Source organism: Vigna radiata, unplaced genomic scaffold, assembly GCF_000741045.1.
Source record: "Vigna radiata var. radiata cultivar VC1973A unplaced genomic scaffold, Vradiata_ver6 scaffold_396, whole genome shotgun sequence".
NCBI lineage: Eukaryota > Viridiplantae > Streptophyta > Magnoliopsida > Fabales > Fabaceae > Vigna > Vigna radiata.
This window is the reverse complement of record NW_014542622.1, coordinates 47,701-61,340: the sequence shown is the minus strand read 5'-3', so window position 1 is coordinate 61,340 and position 13,640 is coordinate 47,701. Positions and strand designations below refer to the sequence as shown.

Here is a 13,640-nt window from a genome sequence, read left to right as displayed (position 1 = left end):
TTAAATTTCTAACTTAATAATTTAATACAATATTAAATTAAATTCAACTCTTAAGTTTATAAATTAGACTAGAATTGATTTAACTTGACCACGAAGTGATCAAATGAATGCCACACGAAGACGCTTGGTGATGTGCCACGTGAACTATCTATTGCGCGTAAGATCTCTTTCCCCATTCTTTCACCTTCCCATTTCGCATCAAATCAATGGCTGCAACCACCACTCTCTCCTTCCAATATCCATATCCAACGCTCCCTTCGCACTCTCAGTTTTCTCTCTCTTCACCTTCTTCCCGCTTCAAACCCTACACTGTTGCTTCCCGCTACAATCTCTGCATCTCCACCACCACCACCCTCTCTCTGTTGGCTTTCCGAAGCCCAAGCTCTCCGACGTTTCTCGCAAAGGCTTCTCGGAACACTCAGCCCATGCTCCCTCCTTTCAACGTTTTGATTACTGGCTCAACCAAAGGTTAACACAATATACACTCTTTCACTTTGAATTACAATAAAAAACATAGCTACTGTTTGAAAAATGACTCTTAAATTTCGGGAATTTTAAACTATTTCATTTCATTTCCTACGTCTTAAAAAATTTTATTGGTTTTTTTTTAAAATAAATTTAAAGCCTGAATGACTTAATTTAACTTTTACTGAAAAAAATAAAGAAGTAAGAGAAAGAAACGAATATCAAACTTCGTAGATTCTCATTTTATTTTAGAAACTTAAAATTTTATATTTTCGTATAATGAGAAACATCTTTGTCAATTTTTGGGATTTTTAATTTTGCATTCTTATTTTACCATGAAATGTTTTAAATTTTAAAAATAAATTATCTCTAAATATTCTGAATTCTTTCTTGTTTTTGTTAAGATGTATTTCAGGCAGTATATGTAATATTAGCCAAAATATCTTACTCGTGTACAATTAAATTTTTTAATTGAACACTTTTTTTCAGTTTAAAATAATCTGAGCTCATAATAAATAAAGCATACATTATAAATTTTAAATATAATTTATGTATTTTAAGTATTTATTTATTATGAATTTGAAAGTATTTATCCCATGACGAATACTAATTAATTTTTTGTTTCTACTTGGAGCATACTTTCTTCCATTTAAGAATTTAGCTGAAAATATAATTTTCTTGGACTTTAATTGTGATTATCGAGTGACTTTAAGAGACTCAAATGAATTGGAACTTGGATAAGTAGACTTTGTTTGTCACAAGTAAATGCATCCACAAGGGCACCACTACATCACAATTTTTTTTTTTTTTTTTATATATATTCTAATTTATTTTCCATTTACACTTTTTATATGATATGTTATGATTCAGGAATAGGGTATGCATTGGCGAAAGAGTTTTTAAAAGCTGGTGACAACGTCCTGATTTGCTCAAGATCAGGTGTGCAAAAATGATTGTTGTTTCAATATGTTTCATACATGTACTTTGTTTACTTTTGTCATATTATATACTTATTCGATGTCTTTCAAAGTTTTATCAGTTTTATTTTTCGAAGAAATTTTATAAAATGTTGATTCAATGGTGATCACGCTTTTTTTTTTTTCACTTAGCTCCCTTTAATTATGTTAGTAGAGGTTGAGAAAAAAAAGCGTATGAAGTCTCTGCCAAACATAATCTACTTTTGCTACAAGAAACTTATTTGCATGCTATTTTTTTGTTTCTCTATGGCTTGATTTTGTTGTCGAAAAGTTTCTCCAATCACAAAATTATGACAGTTATAAATGTTTGCCTTCAGTACCTGAAAACTTGTGTTTTGTTATTGCTCTTGGAAAGTAAAATTGTGAACCCATGACACAGTAAGGTCTTAGGTTAAAGTTCCACTATATGCAAGTAAAACTTTCGCCTCCAATCATGATTTTACTTTTGTTTAGCTCTTGGAGATTGAACATTACAGTAAATCAGTTTTTCTATTACATTGTTTTTAAGATATTTGTTGTATCAGATAATCATTTATGGAAATCTGTTTCCTTTCTATTAGTCCTAGTCCTTGTTATCTGTGCTTCTCTTAAAAATTTAATTCATGTTACAAATTATTTCTGAATGCCTGGGATTTTACAGTCTTATTTATCTGAATTTTTTTTGTCTTTCTCTATATTTTTATTTTCATTTAATAGATGAAAGGGTAGAAGCTGCTGTCCGGAGCCTGAGAGTAGAATTTGGGGAGCAGTATGTGTGGGTACCTCCTCTTAAACTTCTTTGTTAATAGTAATCCGACTATGATAAATAGTTGGTTTGCGTGTGTTCTTACGTATATGCTTTTGTTTCATGCAGGGAACTAAATGTGATGTGAGAAATGCAGAGGATGTGAAGAATTTAGTTTCATTTGCTCAAGAAAAATTGAAATATATTGATATATGGGTATTAGTGTCTGATTTCTCTTCCTGTTGTGATTTATTTTGCATATATTTGTGGGAAAATATTGCTAAGATTTCATTTTAACTAGTTCTTACTGCTGAAGTCATGGTCTGAACTACTATGTAAGCTGCTGTTCTTAACCTAATTATAAATCTGACTTTAGAAATGATTTTTTAAACTACTTTTTATAGTACCAGATTTCATATGATGAGTTCAATGGCATTCTAACTTGTTCTACTCGGATCCTTTTCTATTGTGAAGTAGCATGTGTTTTCTTTTCTGCAAATAAAGAATTCTGAGTGCAGTTATATCTACAAATTAAAGAATTAGCAGTGCTTGCCTATAATCTGCTACTGTACTAATTTCATGAAAAGTATGCTTGAGCGTGCAGTTTATATATACACTGGATTTTAGCAAATGACCTATTTGGAAGTTGGATAGTTTATATTACTAGCCACACCGTTATTTACTTGGTACTTCCTTATTGTGGAACATGAACCAGAGACCTGACTCTAGTAAATGTTTGCCATTAGTACCTGGAAACTTATGTTTTCTTAATTACTTCTTGTGTCAGTTTGCTCTTGTTAGACTCTTTGGAGTCAACACTTTTTATAGCACTTGACAAATAATCTTTGTATAATTGTTTAATTATCTTGTTTCATACATGTCATTCACTGTCAGCTGTCTTTTACAGCTAGCAACAAGCATTTCACTTCCACTCTCCTCCTTAGAGTAATACTGACTTTTTTTTTATCAATTTTATTATTAGTTCCATCCTTTAATTCAATATGTTTCTAAGTACACTAATTCTAATTTTATCCCTTTATTTTGAGAATTATGCAGATCAACAATGCTGGATCAAATGCATATAGCTATAAGCCACTTGTTGAGGCTTCAGATGAAGATCTTATGTGAGCTTCGATCCACCTTCTACCCTAAATGTCCAATTTTTAAATTATAGCATTTTTTATTCTTTCCTTGCAGAGAGGTGGTTACAACAAATACACTTGGCTTGATGATATGTTGTCGAGAGGTAAAATATATTCTCATCTATCTAACAGGCACTACGAAATATGAACAAAGTAGGTGCACAATTATGCATAGATATTTAGTTTCCATTTAGGCAATCAAGATGATGGTGGACCAACCTCGAGGAGGTCATATTTTCAATATTGATGGAGCAGGTTCGGATGGGAGGCCAACTCCTAGGTACCTTTTTGGATTTACCGGAGTATTTCATTCATGGTTTTGGTTCAACTTTCTGCTTATTAGGCACGGTTGCTTATTAATGCATACTGCTTCCTGTGTTCTATAAATCTAGAGAGCTTGTCTTCTATAGCAATCCCCTGGGCAAAAGTCTTGTATGATTTGCTTTGCAACATAACAAAAGTAATTTATGATGGTCAATAATCATTATTCAGTTGCTATTTAACATACCAAATGAGTTATTTTTAACAATTTGGTAATCATACAGCAGTCTCACTTGATCACATTTTGATGAAAGTGATGGATTATGAGTAATTTTTAAGTTTATTATAGTTTCTTCACTTTAGTAAGTCTTATAATCTGCAATACTTGCAAAGGCAGCAAAGCCTAGGGGTTACATGGTGTGAGTTGAATTTAGTTTTTGAATGAAATCCAAGAAATCACTGTAGATTCCACTTGAAATCATAATCCTAGTCAACTTACAAAATTATCACCAGGCCTATATGTGATGGTGAAAATTGACGAATTCTACCTCTATTTCTTAGGTTTGCTGCATATGGAGCAACAAAGAGAAGTGTGGTGCACTTAACGAAGTCATTACAGGTTAATGTTTTGCATTTTAAAAGTGTTATTTCTGTTCATGTACCTTGATTATCTATGGTTCTATATATTTCCAGTCCATTTGTGTTTGTTAGTTAAATGTTTTTATACAGTATTCCAGTCTTAATGGTATCAAGTCAGGTTACTAATTTGTGGTTTTTATTGATTCGTCCTTTCTTTGACTCCTAGTTCTTCTTCTAATAAATTAGAGACTTGTATTACAAAATTACTAGCTTTATTTTGTTCGAAAAAACTATGGTTATTATTTACTATCTACAAAAGAAAAGATGAACCAGACAAGAGAGGATTGCTAGCATATTTTGTATTGTCATTCTCTAAATATTTTGACAAGATAGGATTGCTAGCAAGGGTAAGAATGTTGCGGGAATGAATAGACATGTTGGGCAAGATGGAATTAGAAATGCATTGCAGAGAAAGTTTGGAGCACTTTTTGTAGAAATCTTGGCTTAGGTGTTTTGAGCTTGTGGAGGAGACTTGTGGAGGCCCTAGTCAAGATTGCAACTAAGAAAAACTATAGATGAAACCATCAAGAAGGATTTCTCTATATACTTGATTTTACAATATAATGTTATGATACAAGTTAACTCATCTATATGAAACGCACTTCCTTGATAAATCGTAGATAATATTGTCATTCTCTTAATGTAATTATTGGTGTTAAAAAATAAATGAGCATATCACGTAATATTGCTAAATAATCAGCGAAAGTAGACAATATTTAAGATTAAAGTATGTGTTGGGCTCTGGCATTGACCAACAATGCTTGATCGTATCTAGTAGAATTGTAAATTAAATTATTCAGCCAAAATGCTTTAGCTGCTTACAACATGGTGTTTTGACATTTGTAACTTTTTTTTTTTTTTCGTTTTAAGCTGGTAAAGTTTTTCCCTATTCTTCCATGAGACATATTGGATACAAATTTCCTCCTTTGTCTTCTTCCTTCATTGTTCTAATAGATTTCTTTGAATAAGAATTATAATTATGACTACGGATATACATGTCTACGAATATAATACGTCTTCTTGACATTTCACAGGCAGAATTGAAGATGCAAGATGTTAAAAATGTTCTAGTGCATAATCTTTCGGTAGGTTTTTTCTTTTTTACATCCTATGATAATATATTATGGGCATGGATAAAAAAGCTTGCATGTTTCTCCAATATAAGTGTTGTCATTGTTATTAATTTATAATAAAGATATTTTTTTTTTTATTTTCTGTATACTTTCGATCAAAGGTAGTGAAATCTTACAGTATTTTCATATTCATTAATTTGATCTCCAAAAGCATACGGATTTAGTCTTTTCTCCTGAGAATTCATCGTGTTTTAAGATGTTAGGAAGGGACCAAGTCACATGTTTTTTATAGTTTAAGGACTAAAAATTTATAAATATATGCAAGGACCTTGGCCACATTTAACACAGTATAGAGATTAAAAACACTTTTTTTTTCATATAATAAATTTAGCAACTCTTCCAGAAAAAAAAAAAATATTAATAATTTGACATGCTTTTTCATTTGCAAAGTCATTCCGGTTCCCTTTATTGTGTTACTAGAACTGAATGAATCCCTTTACTTTTAGAGCCTCATTTACCGGAGGAGGCTTTAATATGCTCAAGAACATACGAATATTTATTATCTTGTACACTGTGATGGAACTTGGTGGTGAAGGAACTTGTAGCAAAGTTGTGTTAGTCTTACAACAACAACAATAATTCCCTTGCTTATACACTAGGTTAAATAATGATGTTAGCCTTAGTCACAAAAAAAATTAATTTACCTATTCTATTACCTATCACACAAAATTATGGTACTAATGAATTTTTTTATAGTTTCAATATGGACTCTCTAGTTTGGACCATGTGCAATTTTTTCTCCCAAGATTTTGTGTCAATTAAGTCCTCTAAAAACTAGGCAAAATTGGTGTTAATTTCTCTTTGTTTCACCATAAAGACATGAAACATATTATGCTGGACTCCCTGTAAAGTTTTAATGTTTGGTTTTCACATCCATGTTTATAGCAGTTGTTGGTTTTTATCCTTTTTCAATGTTGCAGCCAGGAATGGTTACAACGGATCTTCTCATGTCCGGTGTTAATACAAAGCAGGTAGATTTGCAACCAAGTTATATTATTATATTTTTCATTGTGTTTTGTACTGACTTCTTTGTTATGTGCAGGCAAAGTTTTTCATTAATGTCTTGGCAGAACCGGCTGAAGTGGTAAGATTTTCACAGCAGGGAATGGTGATACATAAGCACCAAACACCTGGAAAACCTACTCTTATAAGCTAGCCGTTAATATAAGAGAACTAAACTCTCGAATACTCTATCCAACATTTTATTCTACTTGATTTGAGAATTAAACATCTCGTGCTAGCCAAGTCTATCAGACGAACTTCGTGCAAACAAACTCAAGCAAGAGTGATAAGAATCTATTAAATATTGCAAGTAAAAAGTCCTTCATGATTACTTTCACAAACCCAAAAGATTAACCTATTAGATTAAGGACTGTAAAAATTCGTACATTAAATTTCTAACATGTACCTCACAATTCCTGAGGACTTTGGGTTTGAAGCCTGGACAAAGCCCAAACCCCATCTAAAATTCTATCTTTATTTGAATTAATGGGTCGGTAAGGAGAAACTCTAGACCGCCTGAAATATAGACTCCGTTATGGTTTGTGGAAAATGCTTTATGATTGTATTCAGAATCCAGATTGGCAGATAAATAAGAAGCTATGTGCAAGGAATTAGGAGCTAAAATAGAAGAAATATTCTCCCCGTGACAGTGCTAGTCACTCTAGACTGCAAAATTTCCTAAACTTGATAATTGCTTAATCAAATGGAATCCTTTAATAATCCTATTTTACAGCTGTTGGTCACTGGATTGCCGGAACCGTACGGTATATGATGTGATTTCTATTTTATGTGTTGGATGATTTATGAAATAATGTGGTGTTGACAGGTTGCAGAATACTTAGTTCCAAACATTAGATCCATCCCTGCAAACGGATCAAAGAAACCAACATACATTCGATTCCTCACCGGTTTGAAAGCCTATTCCCAGATATTTTCAGTTAAGATAAAGCCTAATCTATAGTAGTCAACTTTCATTGCATGCATTATCGTTAGTTTCACATATGCACATTTCAATTCCGAGCATAACCTAACATTTCAAACTTGTTTATAACTTCGTGCATCCTTTTCTGTAACTTTACAGAGATTGGCATTCGGAGCAAGAAGGAACCGATACATTCTTGAAGATTGAACTTCATGAAAGTTTGTGCAATTTGCTACTTTCATTTCTGTTTTAGATGTCAATTCAACCCCCGTCCATTTATTTTTAAATTTTAAGCCATTCTTTTCTATTATTATTCTCACTAACTAAAATTTACATGTTTTAAGGGTAGATATAGGTAGGGATGGCAACGGGTCGGGTCGGGCACGGATAGTATCTACCCGCAACCCGACCCGTCGGATAAAAACGTATCCGCTACCCGACCTGCTACCCGCCGGATACCCGTTTAAAAAATACCCTTGGGTATTTTAAAACTCGCAGGTACCCGTTGGATACCCGTTTTCAACCCGCGAATATTTAAAAAAAAAAATTATAAGTTTTTAAATGAAATAATCCAAATTAAATTGAAATTTTTTTTTGAAATGTTTTAGATTTTAAGTTAAAAGGTGCTACTTAAGAGAATAGGGAGAGAAAAAGGGAACTTATGCATAGGAAATCAAGGACAGAGATGTAATTTTAACTTCTAAGCGGGTAACGGGTATCTGCGGGTACGGATAGCGCAAAACTCGAACCCGACCCGATAAGAAGCGGGTATTAAAAAACCCGCTACCCGCTACCCGCGGGTACCTATTACTCGCGAGTACCAACTATCCACAACGGATTTAATCTGCGGGTACCCGCGGGCACGGATTTTTTTGCCATCCCTAGATATAGGTGATAAACTACCTTTTGGCAATGAGAAAGAAGTATTAAATGAATCGTCAAAGTATTTATTATTTTGAAACCGAAATAATTTAATGTAATGATTTTCAATAAGAACTTTTTATTTATTTTTTTCTTAATGTGAAACTCAATAGTAATATTGTTATTACCATATAGAATTGTTGTGGGAATTACTATTTGCCGAGACAAAATTCTCTTGATTTGACAAACTTATGCACTCATACGTGTATATATGGTGCAGGGTTTTTTACGTACAAATTATTTAATTATATACATTAAGACATTTAGTATATTTTTGGTGAGTTTTATCAATATAGAATATAAAATGACATTTAATTTATTTAAATTTTGAAAATAATTTAAAATAATATACTTTGGAATAAATTATGTTTTAATTTAAATTTATTAGTGATAATGATGATGTTTGAATAATTGTAAAATCTTGAAAGCCTAAATTCACTCCAATACGTTGTGAAAATCTATATGTAAAGTATTTATAAAGTGAGTTAATCGAATAAGTGAGAACAATGGAAGGTTAACTTTTTATGATAGTTATTGAAGTTTGCAATATGAGAATTTATTTATTCACTTCCTTCTACTCTGGTTATTCGCTAAGTTATACCTATCTTTAAATCATATTTTAAGTGAAATATACATTTAATGTTGATTGAGGTTAGCCTTGCCAAAAACGGACTATCTGGTTGGTCATCTGGATATGTTATGGGTCAATTTATTTATGAGTAGGTGGGTTAAATAGGTTAATTTAATTTAAAAAATATTATAATATTTTTAATGTTGATTTTTTTTTTCTTTTTGAATGAATTAAAAAGTATTGTAATATTAAAATTATAGTAGTAATTTATTTTTAATTTAAAAAATATTATAATATTAACATTAACCGCTTAGAAACTAAATATTATGTGATTGAAGTACATTTTTGTTGTGTATTAATTTAAAATACAAAATCAATTTTTGTAAAATGTACTTTGAATTAATGCACAATAATTTTCGTGTGTTTTGTATTAATTTAAACTTCACAACAAAAAAACATCTTTATCTTGTGAATTTTTTAATTGTGATAACTTTTATAGTAATATACATTTATCTTTTTTTTTCTAGATTTGGTTCGACATCCTTCTCTTTCAAAAATTGACATAACAACTATACATTACATCCTTTATGTGTGTAATGTACTAACAAATAACATGTATGGACTAAAACAAATTTAAAAGAGATGGACTCTTCAATAAGATTAGAATCATAAATACCCTAATTAGTCTTTAAATAATGGATTTTTATGAAATAGGAAAGACTTGTTGAAATTTTACTAGGTTAAAAAAATAGATAGAAATATTAAGGATAAAAGGATGAATAAAGTTGGGAAAATAATAGAGTATATATTAGATATATTATGCGTATATTTAATAGGAAAGAGATTAATTTCATACCTAATTTTTATCACATTAAAAAGTATAAAACATTATATTACTATTTAGCTTTTCCTTAAAAAGTATAAATAAGATTATACGGTAGTTCATTTTAATAAAATATATTTTTCTCTGTTATAATTATTTCTATGACAATATATGAGAATTCTAGAAAGGTAACAAAAAACAAGTTAAGTCTTATCCACCAAAACACTTAAGACAATGATATCATTTTCAACCAAAACACTTAAAGGCAATGAGTTTATACAAGTTAAGTCTTATCCACCAAAACATTAAAGATAATGATATCACTTTCAACCAAAACACTTAAGACAATTAGTTGTGAAGGTTCCACAAAAATTAATGGAAACGAAAGAAGTTTTATCCACCAATATGATCTCTTTAGTATGAAATCAAATGAAAACATACTTTTGTTTTTCAAAGGATTAGGAAGAGATTACATAAGTGTGATCTAAGTTCAATCCACATAAGGGATTATCATCATTTTCAATCAAAAACCATAAAGTAATAGATTTATGGATTTTCTTTTGTATATGATGTTCAATTTTCTCATCTAATATAATAAGACTTATACTCAATTGAATTTTCCACAAAACATACAAAAGTATGGTTAATATATTTCAAGGCCTAAATAGGTTTAGGTTTCTTGGAAAACATGATGTCTATGATAAGATTTTATGCAATTACCTAGTTTGTAAAGACTCTATGTAACGACTCTCAAGACATCAAAGAGTTTGGATATAATGTCTCTAAAAAAATCTCATTGGAATATTGAAGGTACATGAATTGAAATTGGATTAAGATAAAATATTAAGAAAGAAATGACCATCACTCTCAAAGTTTGCCACTCCAAGTCCACACCCACTAAGATGCTCAAGGTGGAAGATCTTGAGAAGAATCTTCAAGTGAAACAGACTCTGAAGTAGATGATGAAATTTCCTTCATCTCTTGAAAGATTCACCAAATATGAAAGAAGGAAGGTTTCAGAGGAAAAATTGTTTAATTGCAACAAATATGGATCCAAAGATAAGAAAATCCAAGTTATCTACTAAATACAAGAATCCTAAATACCTCACATAAAAATGTCTAAAGACTAGTAAAAGTTGAAAAGAACAACAAAGTACAATAAAAAAAAAAACGTGAAGAAGGTTCTAATATTAATACGAGGAAGACTTGGACAAATAAATAAAGCAAAAAATAACTATATATTATATTTTATGTATTGATGATATTTTTTTTTTCAATAAATAGTCTAAACTATAATCTATTGAACACAAATAAATTATGTGACAATGAACATCATGTTTTGTTTAACAAGGTAAACATATTGAAAAATACTAACTTTTTTTCAAGAGACAAGATAATTTATACAAAATAAATCTTTGAGTTATCAAATTAGAATATTTTCTTCTTAACATCCTTCTAAGAAAAACATTGAACATGACACATGAAGTGTGGTCCTATATGCTTGATGTTAATTTTGAAGTTACAAACGGTAAATCTTTTAAGGAGGTTACTCAATACGTAATTAAACATTTTTGTTTTTGGGAAACATGTATCAAGAGAAAATAAGTTAAATTATCTTTTTCCAAAAAAGTATAATTTCTTTTAAAAAATATCTTGAATTCATACTCATTAATTATTTAAACTGACAAGGATTGTACCTATTATTAGAAGAAAAAAAAAATAAACTAAACAATTATATTGAATTAACATGGATTAAGTTCCTTATCAGTACGCATCAAGTCTTAGAAGTCTTTTATAAATGTTGTAAGAAAGTTTAAAATAAAAAGACTTATTTATCATAACTATTAGAATAGCTAGATAAATTGAAAAGAGTTTGTAAACCAACATTTTCTATAATTCTATAAATATAACAAAATAATGAATACAACATTTTCTACAATTATATAAATATAACAATAAAATAATACAGTGAAAAAGAGTCATCTAAATATTTTGTTCCTTTCTACTTCAACTCTGAAATATTTATACACCTTTACTAACTTAAGAACACATTTTAAAGGGCATTTGTTTAAATTGATAAAAATCAATGTAACATTATTTCTTTTACAACGATGTTATTAAATTTGATGAATAATTATTGTTAAAGAGATAAATGGTTCTTTGAAACTATTATTTTTATTCTAAAAGAAGAGAATGTGTTACAAAAGAAGAAAGAATGAAATATTGTATTTACTATTGAATGATAAGGAGGGAGTACAATTGATATATATAATTGTTTAGAGCAATATAAAAAAGGAATATAAGTATAAAAATATATGAACATAAATGCACAGATATGAACAGAGCATATATATCCTTAATGCTCAACTTGGACAACAAAGATTGAAATTGTGCTGGATGCAAAGCTTTAGTATGAATGTCTGCAAGTTGTGATGAAATAGAAATAGGCAGGAGCTTAATTACACCAGCTTGAACTTTATCCCTTATGAGATGACAATCAATTTCAGTGTGTTTTGTCCTCTCATGCATGGTTCGATTCTGTGCAATTCGTATAGCAGATTGATTGTCACAAAACAGAGGAACTGGTTGTGGCAGAGGCTGTTTCAAATCATGGAGCATATACAAAAGCCATTGAATTCACAAGTCAACCCTACAAATGATTGGGAAAGCTGAAGAAAGAGATGACTTGTATGTCATGATAGTTCCTGCATCCACACCCCTTCCTTCACCAACTGTTATTTCTCTTGAGAATTCTATTGCTTGTTCTACAATAAGACCTGACTCTATAGATATTTGACACTCTAGACTAGGGCATCCTTCTTCTTCTTGTTATACCAAATTACGCACAATGTATGCCACTTTACCTGATACAAAATCCACTCGTTGTGATACTTGTCACTATTCTAAGCAAAGAAAATTGTCTTTTCAATTAATAACTACTGTTTCAAAAGCTCTTTTTGATTTAATTCATGTTGATATTTGGGGGTCATATTGTACTTTTTCTGTTGATGGTTTCATATATTTCTTAACTGTAGTGGATGATATGTCTAGATTCACATGGATTAAATTGATGACAAGTAAGTCTGATACAAGATCACAACTTATTGGCTTTGTTTCTTATATCAAAACTCAATTTGTCATTGATGGAAAAACTGATACATCAGATAATAGTAATGAGTTTGTAATGACACATTTTTATAGACAAAAGCGAAATATAAGTATAAAAATATAGGATAAAGATACTTAGACAACATTTTTTGACAACATTTGAACATCATCATATGTGTCATTGTGTGATTGGTTCATGGTGGTGTCATTGTGTCATTTGGACCAATCACACAATGACATGTATGATTGATGTTCAAATGTTGTCAAAAAATGTTGTCTATATATCATTACCCAAAAATATATGAACATAAATGCACAGATATGAACGAAAAATAAAATAATTCCAATATTTATACTAAAAGAATAAAATAAATTTGATGAATAATTATTGTTAAAGAGATAAATGGTTATTTGAAACTATTATTTTTATTCTAAAAGAAGAGAATAGACCATTTTACTACTCTACAACATCTATTTTGAAAGTAGAAAGTGAAAAAAAAAATAGAGAAATTCATGTGAAATGTTTACAAGTGGGAAGGATCTCTTTTCATTTATATGACTAATGTTTATTTATGAAGATAACTACTTTTCAGGGCATTCTCCTTCTCTGTTATATCTTTTCTATCTATAAAAATTCAAAATTTACTTAAAATGTAGACCGTTCAACTGTACCAACATCTTTATGAAAAGACAATTTTATAAAAAATATCAGTCTAAATCACCATAAAACCTTATTTCAGAAAATTTGCCGTTACACGTATTGCAGGCAGAATGAACTACAAATACATTATCCAAAACTCTTTTTCCAATTTAATAAGAAAAAATGTTATTAAAATGTAAGTAAATATAGAGAAAAATAGTTATTTGAAGAGTGTGATTGATAAGGGTGTCTGTCACGAGAAGGAAAGGAAAAGCAGACCCGTGAAGTATGGTCCCATCACCACTTGTCTCT

At 30.1% G+C, this 13,640-nt stretch overlaps 1 protein-coding gene across 2 annotated transcripts; it reads left to right on the top strand.

The window, feature by feature from the left end:
- Positions 1 to 90: 90 nt before the first annotated feature.
- Positions 91 to 7,572, top strand: LOC106780500 (chlorophyll(ide) b reductase NOL, chloroplastic). 2 transcript variants are annotated; one of them, XM_014668795.2, is made up of 14 exons: positions 91 to 468; positions 1,336 to 1,404; positions 2,139 to 2,200; positions 2,296 to 2,382; positions 3,074 to 3,111; positions 3,213 to 3,290; positions 3,364 to 3,412; positions 3,503 to 3,588; positions 4,131 to 4,188; positions 5,243 to 5,293; positions 6,262 to 6,312; positions 6,384 to 6,425; positions 7,170 to 7,280; positions 7,425 to 7,572. In XM_014668795.2, the coding sequence occupies exons 1-14, from the start codon at positions 207 to 209 to the stop codon at positions 7,470 to 7,472; spliced, it is 1,092 nt and encodes a 363-aa protein (XP_014524281.1). In that variant the 5' UTR covers positions 91 to 206; the 3' UTR covers positions 7,473 to 7,572. The 2 variants fall into 2 exon arrangements, with proteins under 2 accessions (XP_014524281.1, XP_014524282.1); XM_014668796.2 differs by lacking the exon at positions 3,074 to 3,111 and having other exon boundaries at positions 92 to 468; positions 3,223 to 3,290.
- The last annotated feature ends 6,068 nt before the right edge of the window (positions 7,573 to 13,640 follow it).